This window comes from Euleptes europaea, chromosome 9 (assembly GCF_029931775.1).
Source record: "Euleptes europaea isolate rEulEur1 chromosome 9, rEulEur1.hap1, whole genome shotgun sequence".
NCBI classification, from domain to species: domain Eukaryota; kingdom Metazoa; phylum Chordata; class Lepidosauria; order Squamata; family Sphaerodactylidae; genus Euleptes; species Euleptes europaea.
In genome coordinates this window covers 22,955,992-22,974,705 of record NC_079320.1, presented here as the reverse complement: position 1 = coordinate 22,974,705, position 18,714 = coordinate 22,955,992, and the positions used below count along the sequence as shown (strand labels likewise).

At 43.3% G+C, this 18,714-nt stretch overlaps 1 protein-coding gene across 1 annotated transcript in view; it reads right to left on the bottom strand.

The window, feature by feature from the left end:
- BANK1 (B cell scaffold protein with ankyrin repeats 1) overlaps positions 1 to 18,714 on the bottom strand; it is a 155,965-nt gene that overhangs the window by 6,775 nt on the left and 130,476 nt on the right. The window contains exons 10-12 of the mRNA XM_056855824.1: positions 17,414 to 17,725; positions 13,802 to 14,065; positions 5,082 to 5,150 (exon numbers count right to left, since the gene is read on the bottom strand). Coding sequence (XP_056711802.1) covers positions 5,082 to 5,150; positions 13,802 to 14,065; positions 17,414 to 17,725 — 645 coding nt within the window. The remainder of the gene's footprint in view (positions 1 to 5,081; positions 5,151 to 13,801; positions 14,066 to 17,413; positions 17,726 to 18,714) is intronic.

Here is an 18,714-nt window from a genome sequence, read left to right as displayed (position 1 = left end):
TCTCTAGGATTTTACCATAGAGTTTTGAAAAGCCTAGCACATCCCATGCTGTCACTTCCATTTTTTACCAGCAGTGACATCAGCACACCAGCATGATACTGGCACATGGCACTTTAATGTTCATGTATGTGCCCTTATAAGCATGTGCATTAGACTGAAGACTCACCCAACTTCATCTTTCAACCCAGAGATTTAATTGCTAGAGACTGGGGGAGGCAGCTTAGCCCTGAGGAATGACATCTCATATTGTACTTTTTATTATATTCATTATACTCTTTTATTATATTGGTTTTAAATTTTTGTAATCCAGTCAGTTTCATTGCATTGTTTATTGCATTATTATACAGTTTTTATTGTATTGTTTTTTAAAATTTTGTTATCTGCCTTGACTCTAGGTTTGCCAGCCTCCACATAGTGGCTGGCGATCTCCTGCTATTACAACTGATCTCCAGGCGACAGATCAGGTCCCCTAGAGAAAATGGCCACTTTGGCAATTGGAATCTATGGCATTGAAATCCCTCCCCTCTCCAAACCCTGCCCTCCCCAGGCTCTACCCCCCAAATCTCCAAGTATTTCCCAACCTGGAGCTGGCAACCCTACTTGTGTCTCAGCAAGAAAGGCGGACTACAAATGAAGCAAATGATTTTTTTAAAAAGCATTCCTTAAAAGCAAAAATAGGGACAAAATAGGGAACATGATTTACTGAGGACAGGGACCAATAATTAGTATTGCCGTGTGGGATATGGTTTGGCTTTCATTGTGTGCTTTGTTCTTCCTGCCTTGTTAGGTCTAACGGGGCTAGCGTTGTCTCTTAATTCCCTTCCAATTTCTCCCTGAAATCTGATAATCAATTTCTTTCCCTCTTTTTAGGAATTTGGAGTCAGTTTCTAATCCATTCTGTTTGGGTCAAATAGAATTTTGGAGAGAGGAGGGGCAGGAAGGGAGGTTCTGCAAAATTTCAGCATTTCACTCTGTAGATGCTCACCACAGGTGATGTCTTTCCAAACCTTCCTGTCCTCCTGCCCACAGCATCGCCCTGTAGGGTTGCCAGGTCCCTCTTGGCCACTGGCGGGAGGTTTTTGGGGTGGAGACTGAGGAGGGTGGGGTTCGGGGAGGGGAGGGACTTCAATGCCATAGAGTCCAATTGCCAAAGCAGCCATTTTCTCCAGGTGAACTGATCTCTATCAGCTGGAAATCAGTTGTAACAGCAGGAGATCTCCAGCTAGTACCTGGAGGTTGGCAACCCCATCACCCTGTGATCTGTAACATAAAACAACTGTAAGGGCTCAAGTTACAAAAGGGTGTGTTGGCTTCTCTTCAAAGAGAAATGAAAGAGAACTCTCTCATTTAAAAGAGAATAAGAGGAATCAATGACTATATCTTTAAAAAAAAGTGAATGGGGGGTATTCCATTCCCTATAACAACACTAAGCAGGACTGAATATGGCTCCCCACTGGGTCAGGGATTTCTGGTTACTCTGCACAGACACTCTGTGATGGGGATATCAATAAGCTTTAACTTCCTGGATTACATTCTGTGCTGATAAATGAGCTGAATGCTGCCCACACAAAAACAGAGAGAAGCCAACATCCAGTGACAACAGCACTATAATGGTGTACAAAGCATCCAGATTCATGGCCATTTGCCTGATTAATTCACCGTTCATTAAATTTAGTTGTCATCGGAGTTGTCATTGCGAGATAGCACTTTACCATTAAGTAATAATGAAACTCCAGAAAGGAAGTACTGACACATTACATTAAGGCCAGGCATTGTGATTCACAGAAACAAGCAAAGGAAACGGGGCATTACCAAGATAACATTTTGCAAAAAAACCCGAATCACTTGCACACTGCATTTCCCAAAAAAATAAGCATTGTGTCTTGCTGGGTTTTCTCCCTGTCTATTCATCATCACATTCATGCTCAATTGGCAAGTAATATGTGGAACAAAAATGGCTCTATAGCTTTTAATGACCCCGCCTTCACACACACACAGAGGTTGCATGGCTCCCACACAAGGGTGCAGTAGGCTGGGATGTGCAGACAGCAAGGGCCAAATGCACTGTGACAGCCTCATTGGTTCAGGGCACACAATTTCCTGTTTTGCTAGCAAATTAGCAAAATGATGTAAGGAGTAAGATGGAGAGCTGGTGGGTTCATGTATGGAGATTAGAACAACCAGATCTGCCATGCAATTGTTCTGCCTGAAAATCAGAACATACAAAAGCACACACTCAAGGTACCAATTAGGGTTGCCAAACTCCTTGTGGGCCCTGGAGATCTCCTGCCATTACACCTGATCTCCAGATGACATAGATCAGTTCCCCTGGAGAAAACTGCTACTCTACATCCTGTCTTTACAGTCTATGGCATTAGATCGTGATGAGCTTCATCCTTTCCCTAAACTCCATCTCCCTAGGCTATCTCTAATTTCCAGGAATTGCTGAACCCAGAGATAGAGACTAGGCAACCCTAGACGGCTGGCCAGGTTGCAAAGCCTACGCTAAAGTTGATGGCCATCCCTACTTTAAATGACTCCAAACCACATTCAATATTACAGTACGTAAAAAGAGATTTTTTTAAAGTCAGAATTTTTCCTATTCTCAAAACAAGCTCTACTGTTTAAACAAGTATTTCCAGGTCACAAACTGAACACTATGGGGGTAAAACAGTGCTCTAGATACGGTAATGTGCCTACTAACACATCTGAGTCTAGACTGGTGGCAACCCAAAAAAGGGCCTTTTTGGTTGTGGTGCCAAAACTTTGGAACTTCCTCCCCAGGGAGGTTTACCTGTCTCCCTTAATCATCTTCTTCCAGTGGGTGAAGACTTTTTTGTTTGGTTTGGTGTTTTCCTGCTAACTATTATTGGCTCCCATCCCTTATCGTGTTTTTATGTGTTAACCTGTTTCATAACATTGTGTGTGTTTGTGTGGATAGATAGATAGATAGATAGATAGATAGATAGATAGATAGATAGACAGACAGACAGACAGACAGACAGACAGACAGACAGACAGACAGACAGACAGACAGATAGATAGATATAGATATAGGGTGGAAAGGTGGCACAGAAATGTTTTCAATCAATCAATTGTGTTATTACTAGACTGGAGTCTTACTGTAGTAAGCTGATGTCTATCTGCCTTGCCAAAGAACACTGTACTTTCTCTGCCATGGTCATGCAACAGCTAGATTTGAGACCAGTACGACCTTAGAGACCCACAAGATTTTGGGGGCATAAGCTTTCGAGAGTCCAAGCTCCCTTTAACAGAGAAACTTATTCCCCAAATCTTGTTGGTCTCGAAGGTGCTACTAGATTCAAATCTAGCTGTTCTACTGCATACCAACATGGCTACCCTCTGAAACTATGGTCATACAACACACTCTTATCATCCCTAGGTCCTTTGTGGTATTTCAACTACCAATATATTGATCCTGATTTTACAGTCTTTCAAAGCAGCTTTAAAACACGGCCATTCTCACACAGTTACAATCTCACACTTTTTTTATGGCTACTTGTCATGTAGTACATTGGAAAAATCTGGCCAGCGTATTAAAATACATTTATTTCAGCAGGTGATTGATGTCTGGAAATTATTTGAACTTGTACAGCAATAACCTTGGACATCGGTGCAGCAGCAGCGTTAATACAGATATTTAATCATGTCCTCGGAAAATGTTACAATACTCCTTGAAGGTCACAGTAAACTCACCACTCATAAAAAAATAACAAGTAGTCAAATAGAAATTCTCATTCGTAGGAGCACAGTGGCTTCCTAATGGAGACCCTAATAATCTACTTACAGCCTATCTTTGTTCACCTAAACATGGGAGGAATGGGTTTATTCCTTGGCAAATGTGTATAGGATTAAAGCGTTAATCCTATATGGCAAGTGTCCCTATAAAAGAAGGAGAATAATCATATTCCTAAAGTAAGATTATAAAAGTAGAACCACAGCTACTGGTTCTCTGTAAGTTAGGATTGTAGGGCTATCTACAATCATGTGACTGGTAGACGTCATATTTGAATTTTTCTGCATATGAAAAGACTTGCTCCACACCAAAAATTACCACATCAGGAAGAAGAGTAGTTCTAGACTGGTGGTGGTGGAAAGTGCTGTCAATTCACAGCTGACTTATGGTGACACCGTGGGGTTGTCAAGGCAAGAAGTGTTTGGAAATGGTTTGCCATTGCCTGCCTTTGCATGGGCTGAAAGAACTGTGACTGGCTCAAGGTCACCCAGCCAGCTTCTTGTGGAGGAGTGGGGAATCGAACCCAGTTCTTCAGATTAGAGTCTGCCACTCTTCACCACTACGCTGGCTCTCTAGACTAGCCTTGTCTTTGTTCTAGTTTTTTTTACGTGTTCTGTGATTTGGGAGCATTCAGATGTGCCATCTTCGATCCACAATGCAGGAAAAGTGCATTACTGGAAGAACTGGAGCCTTGGAAATGGTCTCTATTGGAGCAGGAATGACAGAGGTCTTTTATGCATGGCTGTTTCACTCACCCTCACCCCTCCGATGACTTTGTTTGGATTATACATGGCGTTTCTGACTGCCTTGCATTTCCCCACTTTCCCCCCCAATTTTCAAATTTGAGATAAAACAGGTCTCTCAGAACGTGGGCAAAATGTGGGGAAACACAGGAGGAGAGGAGCCAACCTCTGACAATCAGAAACTGTGCGCATAATCCAAACAAAGACCCGAAGTCGTCGGAGGGTGACAGTGAGTGACCATGCATAAAAACCATGCGTAAAAGACCAGAGTCATGGAGAAACACCATGTCTCCATCCCATTTGGAATGTGTTTGCTACCATTAGCAATGAAGACTAGCAAAGGACCTTAACAGGCTGACAGCAAAGGTTAGATATGCTGCTGTCTGCCAAAAGTCTGCTAATGTAGGCACACCTTGATGCAAGCTGTGCTGGGGATAACAGTCAGCTCATGATACTTTGTGTTGATAGTTGTATACACAAGAAGAGTTATTAGGTCTCGACATGAGTCACTGTACTGCCATTAAACACTCTCTGGTCCTTTGTTCAAATGCAGTTAAAAACATCAGAAGTGAGTCTCATACCTGGTTTTCTGACAGCATACAACACCTTCTCATTAGCCGCAGAAATTCTGGTTGCCTTTTGCTGAAAAACTACAATAAGCAGCAAATTAGGAAACTTGTAACAGCGACACAGTAAAAAAGAAAGATGATCATCAGAGAGCATTTGAGATCCTTGAAAACAGATTGCAAGGAGAAAATTTTCTCATAGGCTTCCAGTATTATTTTGGAGTTTCATACCCTCCAATATTTAACAGACATTCAGGGGTACACTTGTGTTACATAGATAAGCTCACAGCATCTCCTTCCAATGGTTGCTAGATTAGAAAATAGATAGACTTATTACATAGTCCTTCAATGGTAGCTTTTCTCTCCCAAGTTAATAGCCAGAAGCATGAACACGTTTCTTGCATGGAATCTGATAACTGCCACGTTCCAATTTAGTAGAAGTGAGCTGTGGCTCATGAAAGCTCATACCCTGCCAGAAATTTTGTTAGCCTTTAAGGTGCTACTGGACTCTTGCTCCAATTTAGTAGTAGAAAAGAGCAAGAGTCCAGGAGCACCTTAAAGACTAACAAAAATATTTTCTGGCAGGGTATGAGCTTTCGTGAGCCACAGCTCACTTCTACTAAATTGGAACGTGGCAGTTATCAGATTCCTGAAGAAGTGAGCTGTGGCTCACGAAAGCTCATACCCTGCCAGAAAATATTTTTGTTAGTCTTTAAGGTGCTACTGGACTCTTGCTCTTTTCTACTACTGCAGACAGACTAACACGGCTACCCGCTGTGAATTACGGTATCTCCAATTTAGTAGTTAGTGTTCTCCCCTCCCCCAATTCCACTGGCAATGTTTCTGAGGTAGAAGGGCAAATGTAAGGTAGTAAGAATCTACCTCAGGGATCCTGCAGAGCCTAAATCAGGCCTGATGTCCAGTAGGAGCATTGTACAGGTCACCTGGAAGAACTGATGACTGACCTAGTGTGGGTGGGCGTTCCGGACTTCTCAAGAGAAGAAACAAAGCCTATCACCCTATTTTCACTCCCAGGTAAACTCCAAGTAGACAAGACAGAGAGTATGCCTGGAGACCCCAAGCATTCAGCTCCAAGACAGAGCTCTACCCTTTGAAATTTCTGCCAATTCTTAGCTTTAGGGCACTACTTGGGAATTCAGGAAAGACAGTATGGCATCTCTCAATGTTTTTAGAGCTTCTGATATCACCCATGCAGTGTTGGACAGAAAGATAAGTGTGGCTCAACTTTGCATTGTTCACAATCTCAGAGGGATTCTTCAGAGTTTTTAAGAGCATGAAAATTATAACACCCAGGAACAGTGATCTTCTGATCCCACTAATTGTTATGCTCACAGGTGACTCCCATGATGTCAGGTGCCCACTGCCCAGCAGAGGTACACAACTTGCTTCAAGACTGCTGGTCTTTAGTTACCCTACTATCTGCTTGTTATATAGAGACAGAATTAAGCCAGGCACTAGAGACGCCAAAGCTAGTAGCCCAAAAAGCACAGAGAGAGAACCTTGTAGCCTCCTTCGTCAAGAAGTTGCTCAGACTGAGGGAAAATATTGGGTAACACACAGCAGCAGTGGATTGGTTGAGAGAATGTTTCAACTGGAAATACCTACAGCATGCACCTCTTAACAGTAACCCTGCAGTACAGAAAGGCAAGAAGAAGAAGGAGGAGGAGGTTGAATTGCAACCCACTCATGGCAACCCCATCCATGGGGCATTCCAGGCAAGAGACAAGCTGGGGTGGTTTGCTATTGCCTTCTTACAGGTAGCAATCTCAGTCTTCCTTGGTGGTCTCCCATCCAAGTACTACCCATGGCCAAGTCTGCTAAATTTTCAAGTTCTGATGAGCTCGTGCTAAACTGAGCTGTTCAGGCTTCTAGGAAGTATGGAACTAGTGTTGAATTCACAGGGTTCCTACTTTGGACACCATGTTGCCTGACATAGGAGTCTAAAATGCCCCCCCTTGTAAGACATCCAAACAACATCCAAGCTCTTCTAAACCAGATTACAACTCTGATATTCCTCCTGCTTAGTAGCCACAGGCCACTGACAGCTGTTTACTAGGAATTAAGGCAGGGGTTTCTTGTGACAGAGTTTGAGAACCCAAATTTTTAGCAGTTTCTTCTTTGAAGGTAACGATTTGGGCATTTGGTTTGCTCCTATCGCAAAGGAGAAATCATTTCAATATCACATACATATCCTGCCCAATGTATGTACTTTGTACATAAGATGGGTCTGTTAATCATGGGCAGCCCATTCCTGGGGGGGGGGTGTGGATCCATGGTGGCAGGGAGGGGTGCAGCCACGCCACCTCCTCAGAGGCTTTCCAGCCATTGCAGAAGGGAAAAAAGCCTTTTTTAAAAGTAAAAAATGAAAAAAAAAAGGGAAATGCCTAGGGTTGCCAGGTTCCTCTTCGCCACCGGTGGGAGATTTTTGGGGCGGAGCCTGAGGAGAGCGGAGTTTGGGGAGGGGAGGGACTTTAATGCCATAGAGTTCAATTGCCAAAGCGGCCATTTTTCTCCAGGTGATCTGATCTCTATCGGCTGGAGCGCAGTTGAATTAGCAGGAGATCTCCTGCTACTACCTGGCAGTTGGCAACCCTATAAATGCCCCATAGTGAACAGCGAGGCTGAACTACCAAAAAAGGTGGCACAGCCCCACCGCCGCTCAAGGGGGACGTTAGAACTCCCAGGGAGAAAGGGGCTAGGAAGTTGACTAATGTCAGCTCCACCCCCTTGGGACACCCTGGGAACACCCGTTATCCCCAGTTAAATGGGCACATACACCGGCGCGGGGTTATGCCGGCCCCTATGGAGCTTCCTCCCCCACCCCCGGAATGTGCTCTAAAGGTAATAAAGTTGAGAGGGTGGCCTTAACAAATCATCAGAAGGAGAAATAAATCGGGTCCTGGACTGGGTGACATTCAACAATGTCCCTGATTAGGAAGCACTCTAATTGACAGGCCTGGGGATTTCTGCTGAGTTTTGTATTGTTGCAGCAATCGAAAAATATGGAATTACTTCTCCAGCTGTTCAAAGTCAAATTGTTAAAACCACTTTACATTCAGTGTCTTGCTGAAACCGATTTCAGACGGCAACAAACACTGAGTAAGCGAGGTGAGAAAAAATTAATTATTCAACTTTTGGACTGAATTAGGAAGACACATAATAAGGTTGCTATACAGCAGGCTCATGTGCATATCAGGATTTCAGTACAGTTCAAACTGTACTGAACCAGGAGATTCACAAGGCCGAAGGTTCAATAATGCACTGCCGTGAAGAAACCGAAATAATATTAATGTTGTCCTGGCATGATGTGTGTGTGTAAAAAGTTCCGTCAGGTCACAGCTGACTTATGGTGACCCTGTAGGGTTTTCAAGGCAAGAGATGTTTGAAGGTGGTTTGCCATTGCCTGCCTCCACGTGGGTTGAGAGAGTTCCGAGAGAACTGTGACTGTCCCAAGGTCACCCAGCAGGCTTCATGTGGAGGAGTGGGGAATCGAACCTGGTTCTCCAGATTAGAGTCTGCTGCTCTTAACCATTATACCATGCTGGCTCCCATCCTGGCATGATACTGCACTTCATATATACATAATGTGGTTACTGCCATTGCTTAGGTTTAACATTGACCAAGCATATCAAGATTTTCCTCACATTTCTCAGACTACATTGTTGCTGTTGCTTCCCCCTTGGTTTTGGTCATCCGATGTATTCAAGAAAATTCCAACTAAAGCTACATATGGATTTCTGGATTTGGATAAAAGAATAAATAAGACTGTCTAATTATTCTAAGCTATAATTCCATTATTTAGGTATCACTCTCAAAACTATTTAAAAAATCCTCCCCTCCCACCCTGAGGCCTTCCTGCATGAAGGGGGAGAATCAGCACTCACTAGCATATGGCCCTCTGTTTGATCCAGAAGGTGCTTAACTTGAACAGAAAGGTTGCCATGGATCTTGGAGGATGCTGCACATGTTCTTTGAGAGCAATGCCTTCAGTCACAGGTCCCCTACTCTGAGAGAAGCCATAAACCCTTGAAGCTTAAAGGAGCCAATGGAAATGTAGGAAGCTTGTAGGAAGCAAATCTCCACTGACTTCAAGCCCTTCATAGAAGAAGAAGAGTTGGTTTTTATATGCCAACTTTCTCTACCACTTAAGGAAGAATCAAACCGGCTTACAATCACCTCCTCCCCACAACAGACACTCTGTGAGGTAGGTGGGGCTGAGAGAGTGTGACTAGCTCAAGGTCACCCAGTTGGCTTCATGTGTAGGAGTGGGGAAACCAAACCAGTTCAGCAGATTAGCGTCCGCCACTTCTGTGGAGGAATGGGGAATCAAACCTGGTTCTACAAATCAGAGTCCATCACTCCAAAACACCACTCTTAACCACTACACCATGCTGGTAAAGAGAAGCCAATGGGAACTAGCTGAGCGCTTGGTGCACTGCCAACATGTGTTTAATATTTCTGGGCCCATATTTCTGCAGTCCTAATAACTTTCCAGGAAGTAATCCCCAGTGAATAAAATGGGACTCACTTCTTAGTAACCCTGTTTAGGATTGCTCCCAAAGACTACCAGAATGATGGCAGGCTTACAACAACATTGCTATAGGATGAACACCTAATTGCAGTCCTAGGCAAAGTTATACCCTTCTAAATCCATTGAGGTCAATGGAGTTAGAAAAGTATAATCCGGTTTAGGATTGCAAGGTGAAATTTATTGCTTATTATTTACGGATTGTACATAGAAAATGGTAATCACTGCTTTAAGAATAACATTTTTTTGAGGGGGGAACAAAACAGAAAACGGATGAACTGATTTTATGTAACATAGTGAAGTGAACCACAGCAGGAAAGAGCCATTGGATCTATATTAGGAAACATTAACTTTGGTGAATTCAGTTCATTCCCTCCGATGTTATTTCATCTGCTTTTACCGCCTGATGTAGGATGTTGAGGCAGCAAAGACTGATTTGCTCCATTGGAAGCGCCACCTGTTATGACAAAAGCTCTCGAATATCATTGATGACATTATACAAGTCTTGTTGACTTTAAGGAAACACTGGCAGTGAATGAAACAACATTAGGGGAAATTGTGCTTTGAATGAGAATTTGCCTGGGATGAAACCCTTGGAATAAAACTGCAGTTCAGGCAGGAGCTGTGCCCTATTGGCTGTAAGGTTGAGACATGTCTTCCCCCTGCCCCCAAAAGACATTCAATCCCAACAAATAAAACTGAATACCAATAGATTAATTGGGTTGGGGAGACAGGATGAAAGACTGAGGGTGGAGTTGCATATTCCAAGTAGTCCTGCGATCTTTTAAACTGATCTTTTTCTTCTTGTGAAAAGTAATGTGGATTCTGGAGCTGCAAGCCAGCAATTTAAACAGGTAGACTGCCATGTGGGAGGGGGGGCTTTATCACTGTTGCCGTTCCCACTGAAAATCAGATCCTTGGAGCAGCTTTTGACCCAAGTAGGGGAAATTTACAAAAACCTGTATCCTTCCCTGTGAGGATGAGGCAATTTCCAGTGGGCAGATGCAGCAAGAAGCAAGGAAGTCCCTCTTCCCCATACACTATGTAAAATAAAAATCAATATTGGCTATAAAAGTATCTTCTTCTTCCCATCAAGTCACTGCCAACTTATGGAGATCCCACAGGATTTTCAAAGCACGAGAAAAAACAGAGGTGGTTTGCCTTTGCATAGCAACCCTGGGCTTCCTTGGTTGTCTCCCATCCAAGTACTAACCAGGATTGACCCTGCTCAGCTTGCGAGATTGGAGAACATCTGGCTAGCCTGGGCCTGAGGTACCATGTTCAAGAAAGACTTGACTTTTGGTGCAGCTGACTTCAGTTCTGCAGAAATTTTAGTAGTGTGGTTTGATCTGGTATGAGGCCATTCCTGAACAATTGCATCCCCCCTTTACCATTCCCATCCCAGAAGGTATATCACCTCATTCCACTTTTCTCCGCCACCTAGAAAATGTACTTCTCCTTTCACATTTTGGCACTCATCTCACTTCGTATTTCACAGCTGTAAGCACATTTCTTCATGCCCAGCTTACTTCCAGAACCAGTAAAGGCCTTAGATTAAAATTCTAGAATGCTGAAAGGTCAGGCAAGGGGGGGTAGGGGTGCAGGGTTTCGCTTCACTCTGCCAGGCTCTCAATTTTGGATTAAAATAGACCCCCTCATCACATTATAGAACAAATATACATCAGTTCTTTCATCACATCTGATGAGACTCTAAAGAAGACCATGTTCATGTTATTCCTTCCCGTTGCATAAGTTTCCATTTGAATTCCAAGTGGAAGTGGGTTGAATCAGACAAAAATATTAAAAACATTATCTGCAGTTGGCAGGTTTCTGCATTGGCACACTTTGCAAGGGATGCTGATGAGTCACCGTCAGGCACACAGACAGAAGTATCCCCTCCTTGCCCCAGCCTGAGGCAATTCTCTAAGGTTAACGCAGAGCTCTATTACAGATCATTGCAAGCAAACCTGCACCTGTCTGTGGTTAAACCGCACCGACTTCAATCTCCAGGGCGGATGATCTTATGCTAGTAACGAGTGCAAAACATTCCACTATGTGCTAGGAAACAAAACGCTCTCATACATTTATTTAACAGTTATTCTGGCACTGTATAATTGGAAGCATATTGAAATAACCTGGTGAAGAATATTAAAAGCTCAAGGAATGGGAAGGGGAGCAAACTGGGAACACGCACCATCTGGATGCAGAGAAATTTGGCATCGCTGTGCAGCTTCATCTTACGATGAAATTTCCCCGTAACACAGAATATTTATGTGGGTGTAAATTGCACAATGGCTGGGAGAGGGTGAGGGTACCCACTCTACTGTTTTCTGAAGAGGACAGTATGACCAAAATGAATCTGTCGGCACACGAGCTAACCTGCTTCTCTCTAGATGTTTATATTGTAAACAAGCTTTCCCCCTGGGAAACTGAAGTTCTTTAAGTGAATTGGCGATCTCTAATGGATGGTTCTCAATACTGTTGTCTACTTGGTTCCAGTGGGATATAATGACAGTTAAACCGGTACTAAATGGATGTAATTAGCATTAGAAGTACTCATGGGCCTTTCTGTATGAGAAAAATAATTCAACTTGCTTGTTTTCCGCCTACTCCGACGCTTTCTGTTTCCAAGCTTGCTTGGAGGAACTCAAGGGTGTGATTGCCAATCTGTCTACCACCCATAAGTATCTGAATTCTAGCAGTGGATGCTATTGCCTGCTTCCGAATTTGTCCAGGGACTCCAGGTAGGATCTCAAGAGTGATCATTTGTGGCTGGTCTGAAAGATTCCCACTTGAGGCTTTGCTGCTGCGATCCCCATCACTATGCCAGTGAAGGAAGGGTTTCCCCTAGGGTTGCCAGGCCCCACTTCGCCACTGGTGGGAGGTTTGGGGGGCAGAGCCTGAGGAGGGCAGGGTTTGGGGAGAGAGGGACTTCAATGCCATAGAGTCCAATTGCCAAAGCGGCCATTTTCTCCAGGTGAACTGATCTCTATTGGCTGGAGATCAATTGTAATAGCAGGAGATCTCCAGCTAGTACCTAGAAGTTAGCAACCCTAGCTTCCCCTCCCGTTCACTTTTCCATATAAGGAGTGATGGCAGTGGATTGTTTTGCTAGTTCTATGCAGGAGAGTGAGGAATCAGTTTCTGTAGGTCAGTGATTTGTTCAATGCCACTTACCCCATTGAACATGAATACATGAAGCTACCTCCAGACCATATCTGATCAATCATTAGTTCCTGTAGGACAGCTGTTCTCCAGGCCCCAGAAGTCTTTCTTAGTCCTGGCATCCTTCAGCTAGAGGTGCCAGGGGTTAAACTCAGGTCGTTACATATGCAGAACATATATGCTGTTGCTGTACTTCTGCATCATTTGGTGGACCAGTACTTTTGGGATGAGGGAAGACTGACATGGTATAGCCTGATCTCATCAGATCTTGGAACCTATACAGGGTCAGTACTTGGAAAGGAGGCCAGCAAGGAAGGCTCTGCAGAGGAAGGCAATGGCAAACCACCTCTGCTTCAAACTTGACTTGAAAGCCCCTTGCTAGGTTCGCCATAAGTCGGCTACGACTTGACGGCACTTTACACACACACACTTTTGGTATTGAGTGCAACTGTAATTTACTATGACATATTTTCTTGATTGATTCGCTGTCCTTAATAACTGTTTATCCACTGTAAAAACAAAACAAAAAACACTGGGTTGGATTCCATACAACAGTGGTGAAGGCACTGGTGGAGACAGATCTTTTCCACCTTCCCCCAGGAACCTCTTGGGAAAGATGATGCTGGAGGTTGGTGGGGCCTGCATGGACGAAAAAGACTTATTACAGGTAGAGGCTGTGAGGAGGTAGAAACACCACTGGCAGAAGAGTCAGGAGAGGTGATTTCACTCGCTTCTGCCTCCTCGCTGCAGCTCTCTGTGTTGTATGACTTTTGCACATGTGGGTTCCCCAGCTCCCAGGATAGTCTTCTCAAGATTTACAGGGATTTACCTGGGGGGCGGGGAGTGTGAAAATCCCAGTCCCACCACTGTGCTATGTTGGCAGTGCCTAGAATGAAACCCATAATCGTCTAGCATCTTATGTGTTTGCCACTGACAAAAATTCAAAGTGCAAAGAATGTTGGATAACTCAACAGACATTAATAAAGGAATCTTCCAAAAACTGAATGGCTACAAGGGTTACCTTGTGCTATGTAAGGCATGACCTCCTCTTTTACAGGGACAGATGAAGGACGGGGTGCAGGCGCTGGCGGCCGGTTCATAATAAAGGATCTGCCTTCTTTTCTTCGTTTTTCAGTAGCACTGGCCAGTATTGCATCGTACACACCAACATCCAGCTGAGCAGCCGTGTAAGGATCTTCCTCCCCTTCTTCCTTGGATACATCCTCTTCTCTGACGTCTTCAAATATATATTCATTTTCCTTTTTGTCTTTAACCGTTTCTTGTTCTGCAAAACATAGGAGGGCACCTTCATAAATCAAATCCTAGTGATTTCAAATGCTTGAGTTACCAAGGAGAATGTAAACATCAGCAAAAGCTTGCTAATGTAAACCTCTGTAAAAAAAAATTCAGATTGCATGCTGAGAGCCATATATTCCATTCTAAATATGGTTAGTTGAATCTGAATATATCCCCTTATGACCTCAATCATCTCTACAGTGTCAGATAGAGACAAAAATGGGCTTTAAAAAAAGAATAAAATATTATTGGAATGAAGCATTTTGAACACTTAAGAAGTGCAGTGCAAATGCTAACTATTACTATTATCAGCTCCTGACAATTTTTTAATGAAAATTTAGAAGATGGGTTGGTTCTAAGTTCTATGGGAGAAAGTTGCATAAGTGAATTATGCAGTTTTGAAAGCCATGGCCACATATACAAACATCTACTTAACTAATGTACCTGCAGCAGTGTGGAACAGTCATTGAAGTCATAAAAGATTTCTTATCCAATCTAGAACTATATTCTAGACTAGAAGAAGAAGAAGAAGAGTTGGTTTTTATATGCCGACTTTCTCTACCACTTAAGGAAGAATCAAACCAGCTTACAATCACCTTCCCTTCCCCTCCCCACAACAGACACCCTGTGAGGTAGGTGGTGCTGAGATATTAATCCAGTTTAAGTGCTTGACAAGAGACGAGCAATATGGGCTACCTGTTACCCGAGACATGCACTGATAAGTTATATGTCATGTCAGCTTCTGTTCTGGAGCTCAAAGACTCAATCTTATACAATATCTCCACTACTTCCTCACCTTCAATGTCTCGACTGTTAATTCTGTGGGAACATGTTTTAGCAAGGGTAGTTATGTAAATATTTAAAGAAACACACAATTTGCTTTTCACACAATCAGGGATATTTCCTTTATCACAATTAATAAAAATACATTTTCTAAAAAGATCCATCTCCCATTAGATATACCAACACCTATAATATCAAGCATTTAATGTAAGGAATTATCTGCTCTGCTATTATGATCATCCTCCTATGTTCACGTTTTGCTCTCTGAAGATCCATAGGAGGCACCCCTGATCTTGGCAAATAAACCTTCCCTGGAAAGAGGAGGCAAGCTCCAGATTGATTTTTAGTGATTCTTGTGTGGTACCTGCAATAAATGGCTCTTTGAAATATGTGGATGACTCATTCCAGTTCCTCTTTGAAAAGAAACTATTAACAACTCCTCCCAAAGATGAAACCAGCCTAATGCTTCACAGAAACACAGCACAATTAAACTGAAAGATTCGTACATAAAGTGCTTCTGGGGTATTCTGGTTCATTCCCAGGATATTAACTGGTACTGCCTGGAATTCAGGTGTACATCTGTCTGTTTATAGACAAATTTGTGATGCCATAGAATTATTCATGTTTGGTGCAGCCCAGGGCCTATTCGGCAGACCAGCCAGCCAGCTATTCTAAATTTTGTCCAATAAATCTTTTTTTTAATCCCTTCTCCAATTTTCTTGTGAGAAAAGTGGCATTTCAAGGACACCAAGGAAAGGAGGAGTGCTCTATTGTGCAGGAGAGTGATATGCTTATGATGTGCAGCATAATCCTCTTTTGCACTTCTCCTTTTAAATTTCTTTATAGAAATGAATCACGGTGTACCTAAATTTCTTGCACATTTTGTATCAAACTATTGCATGCTCTGTAGAAAGATCACTTGAAAGGAGCACACTTTGTGTTGTAATACTTTGGGTGTTTTACACTGCAAAGTTACATCCATTTAATTCAGGTTGGATCTAGGGGGCAAAGGGGGGGGCACCTGCCCAGGGTGGCGCATGCAAAGGGGCGACAGAAAACGTACTTGTGTTGCAGTGTGCACAATGGCCAAATCTGCGGCAGGAAGAGGTGTGCAGCCGGGGTGGCTGGCTGCGGGAGGCCCTCAAGCCTGGCACTGCATGCCAGCTCAGGGAGCCACTGTCCATTCAGGCTCCACTCCTACTGCAGTCGCCATTGCCTCGGCTGCCTTGCTTCCCCAGCACCCAGGGGTCATGGCTGCTGTGCCGGCAGACAGTACCAGGCACACACAGCCTCCACTATCATTACAGGGTCCCTTACAGAAAGGGAAGGATGTATAAACCACTTTAAACGTGTAGAGTCCATCTTACTTATCACTCTCATGTAAATATAATGCTGTTCAATGTGACTACTGTTAAGGCACACTACACTTTGGTCAATTTGAGCTTATCTACTAATAGTGCAAAGGAGAATTCTACCTCAGGAAAGGATTTTACTAGATAATTTTATGAATCTAAGACTGTGGGCTAATCCAGCTCATCATTTTAGCCCTGCACCCTGTGCCCTGCTTGCAAATATGAGGCAGATTAGAACCATAGACTTGGATTTTTTTAGTGGTGGCTCCCCACTTTTGGAATATCTTCTCCGCTAAAATTTGCCTGGTATGTTACTCTCCTTCAGTCAAATGGTTTCTTTTTATTCAGGTTTTTAACTGAGGTATCCCATCCTTTTAAGCTATTGTTATGGTCTGCTTCTAGTCTGAGGACTGTTTTATGAATATCATTTTTAAGCTGCTCAATTGTTTTTGTGATTCTATTGCATCAATTTTACTTTATAAGGCACCTTGAGCAGATCTCTGGAGAGGTGGCATGGAAATTTTCTGTATAAAACAAATAACTACACATTGCTATGTTTTTTTGGTCACTGGATTGCTCAAAGAGAAGCACAGATTGCTGCCACTAAAAATATTATGTGGGTAAAATTCCATCTGGGCCTATTGAATGTGTTGGTTCACCTGCAGTAACATCACTGAATGTTACTGACAATAAGTGGTGATCATGCATGTGTGATCTGGCCTTGCACATGCCACAAACATACAAATGACAACCTGAAGTTCCATCAATTCCCAGAGATATAGATTGGCGAAGGCTTTCACGGTCAGAGTTCATTGGTTCTTGTAGGTTATCTGGGCTGTGTAACCGTGGTCTTGGAATTTTCTTTCCTGACGTTTCGCCAGCAACTGTGGCAGGCATCTTCAGAGGATTAACACTGGAGACACTGTCCTTCAGTGTTACTCCTCTGAAGATGCCTGCGACAGTTGCTGGCGAAACGTCAGGAAAGAAAATTCCAAGACCACGGTTACACAGCCCGGATAACCTACAAGAACCAATATAGATTGGCCTTTAGATTCATTGCCTGAGTGCTTCCCATACAAGTACAATGCCATCATAATACTGCCATTCTTCCTACCATCATCAATTTAAAAGAATCCTGTGATGACTAAGACCCTATGGCAAATATATGGGTCAAGGCATTTGTTTCCCCCATGATTCTGTACCTGGAGACACATAGAGAGGTTCCCCTTGTCTTGAGGTAGTCCGCTGGACTCGAGGTGGCAATGGAGGCCCTTTCCCACAGGACATGTCTCTTGTCTCGGCTTCAAGATCCCCCTCATCTATAGTAGCATACAAGCGGTCATCATCTTGACCCGACTCTTTCATGGTCTTATTTGCTTCTTCATTGGCACTTTCCTTAGCCATGCCTTCCTCTTCTTCCTCTTCCTGCTCCACTTCTGCTTCATTCTGCTCCACTTCTGCTTCATTCTGAATTTGCCAGCAGACTCCAGGCTGTTCTCCTGTCCTTGGCGGGGCTGTTTATGTTAGGAGAATGCATTGTTATGCCACTTAAAATACACCATCTGGATGCCTTTCATATTTTGCAGGTTTTCCACAGAAGCAACAGCAGCGCTGCTAATAAAACTTTTATGAACTAATACAGCAGAAAGCTGTCAAACGTATAACTCTGTTGAAGGAGCGACTGAAATATTTATTAAATGAACAGTGGAGGCTTTCATTAGATTTGCAACTCCGCTACACAACACATTTGTGCACGTGATAACATTAGGCTTTCTTCAAAATTATTGCAGAGACATTGCGCCTGCCCCTTCCCCTCTTCAATCCTCCCAGCTCAGAGTGCCTGATTTCTAATGCAGCACAGCACATACGGGTGAGAGAAGCAAGTCATAACGTGCAGTGGTATGCTTTATTCCTACTAGACTGTGGCTTGCCTGCTTACCATTTAACATTCTTTAGCATGGGTTAAATGGGAGAAGCAATCTGAACCACTGTGAAGGCTATGCATCAGGGGTTCTATGAGGGGACATAAACAACAACTCTATCATGGAAGAAGAGGCTTTGATAAGTTGTTCCCAGTTTGGACTAAAGGATACATCTCATGCATTTTTTCCCACCTGCATAAACAATGCTTGCGGTCCACTGAACTGTTCACTTCTTGATGGAGCAGGGCCTTCTGGGATGTATCTCAGCCACTTGGCACTGACTCAGCTTAAGTAGATTGGCTAGTTACCAAAGATAGCAACATCAAATGCTGCCATAAGGAAACAAGACACAGGTCGGGGGCAGCCAAGAGAACTCATTTCTCATAGGAAAATCTGACGTACTACAGGCATTTGGTTTGTCAATAACCTGCTTTGGCATTGGAAACATTAGAATTGTTGGTACCTGCTGCCATCTTTTCCTGGTCTTTAAGATCTTGAGTCATTCAGATGGGCCTCACTAACAATTCTGAGTCAAGTCACTGCCCCATCCAACTGTGTATTGTCTACTCTAACTGACAGTA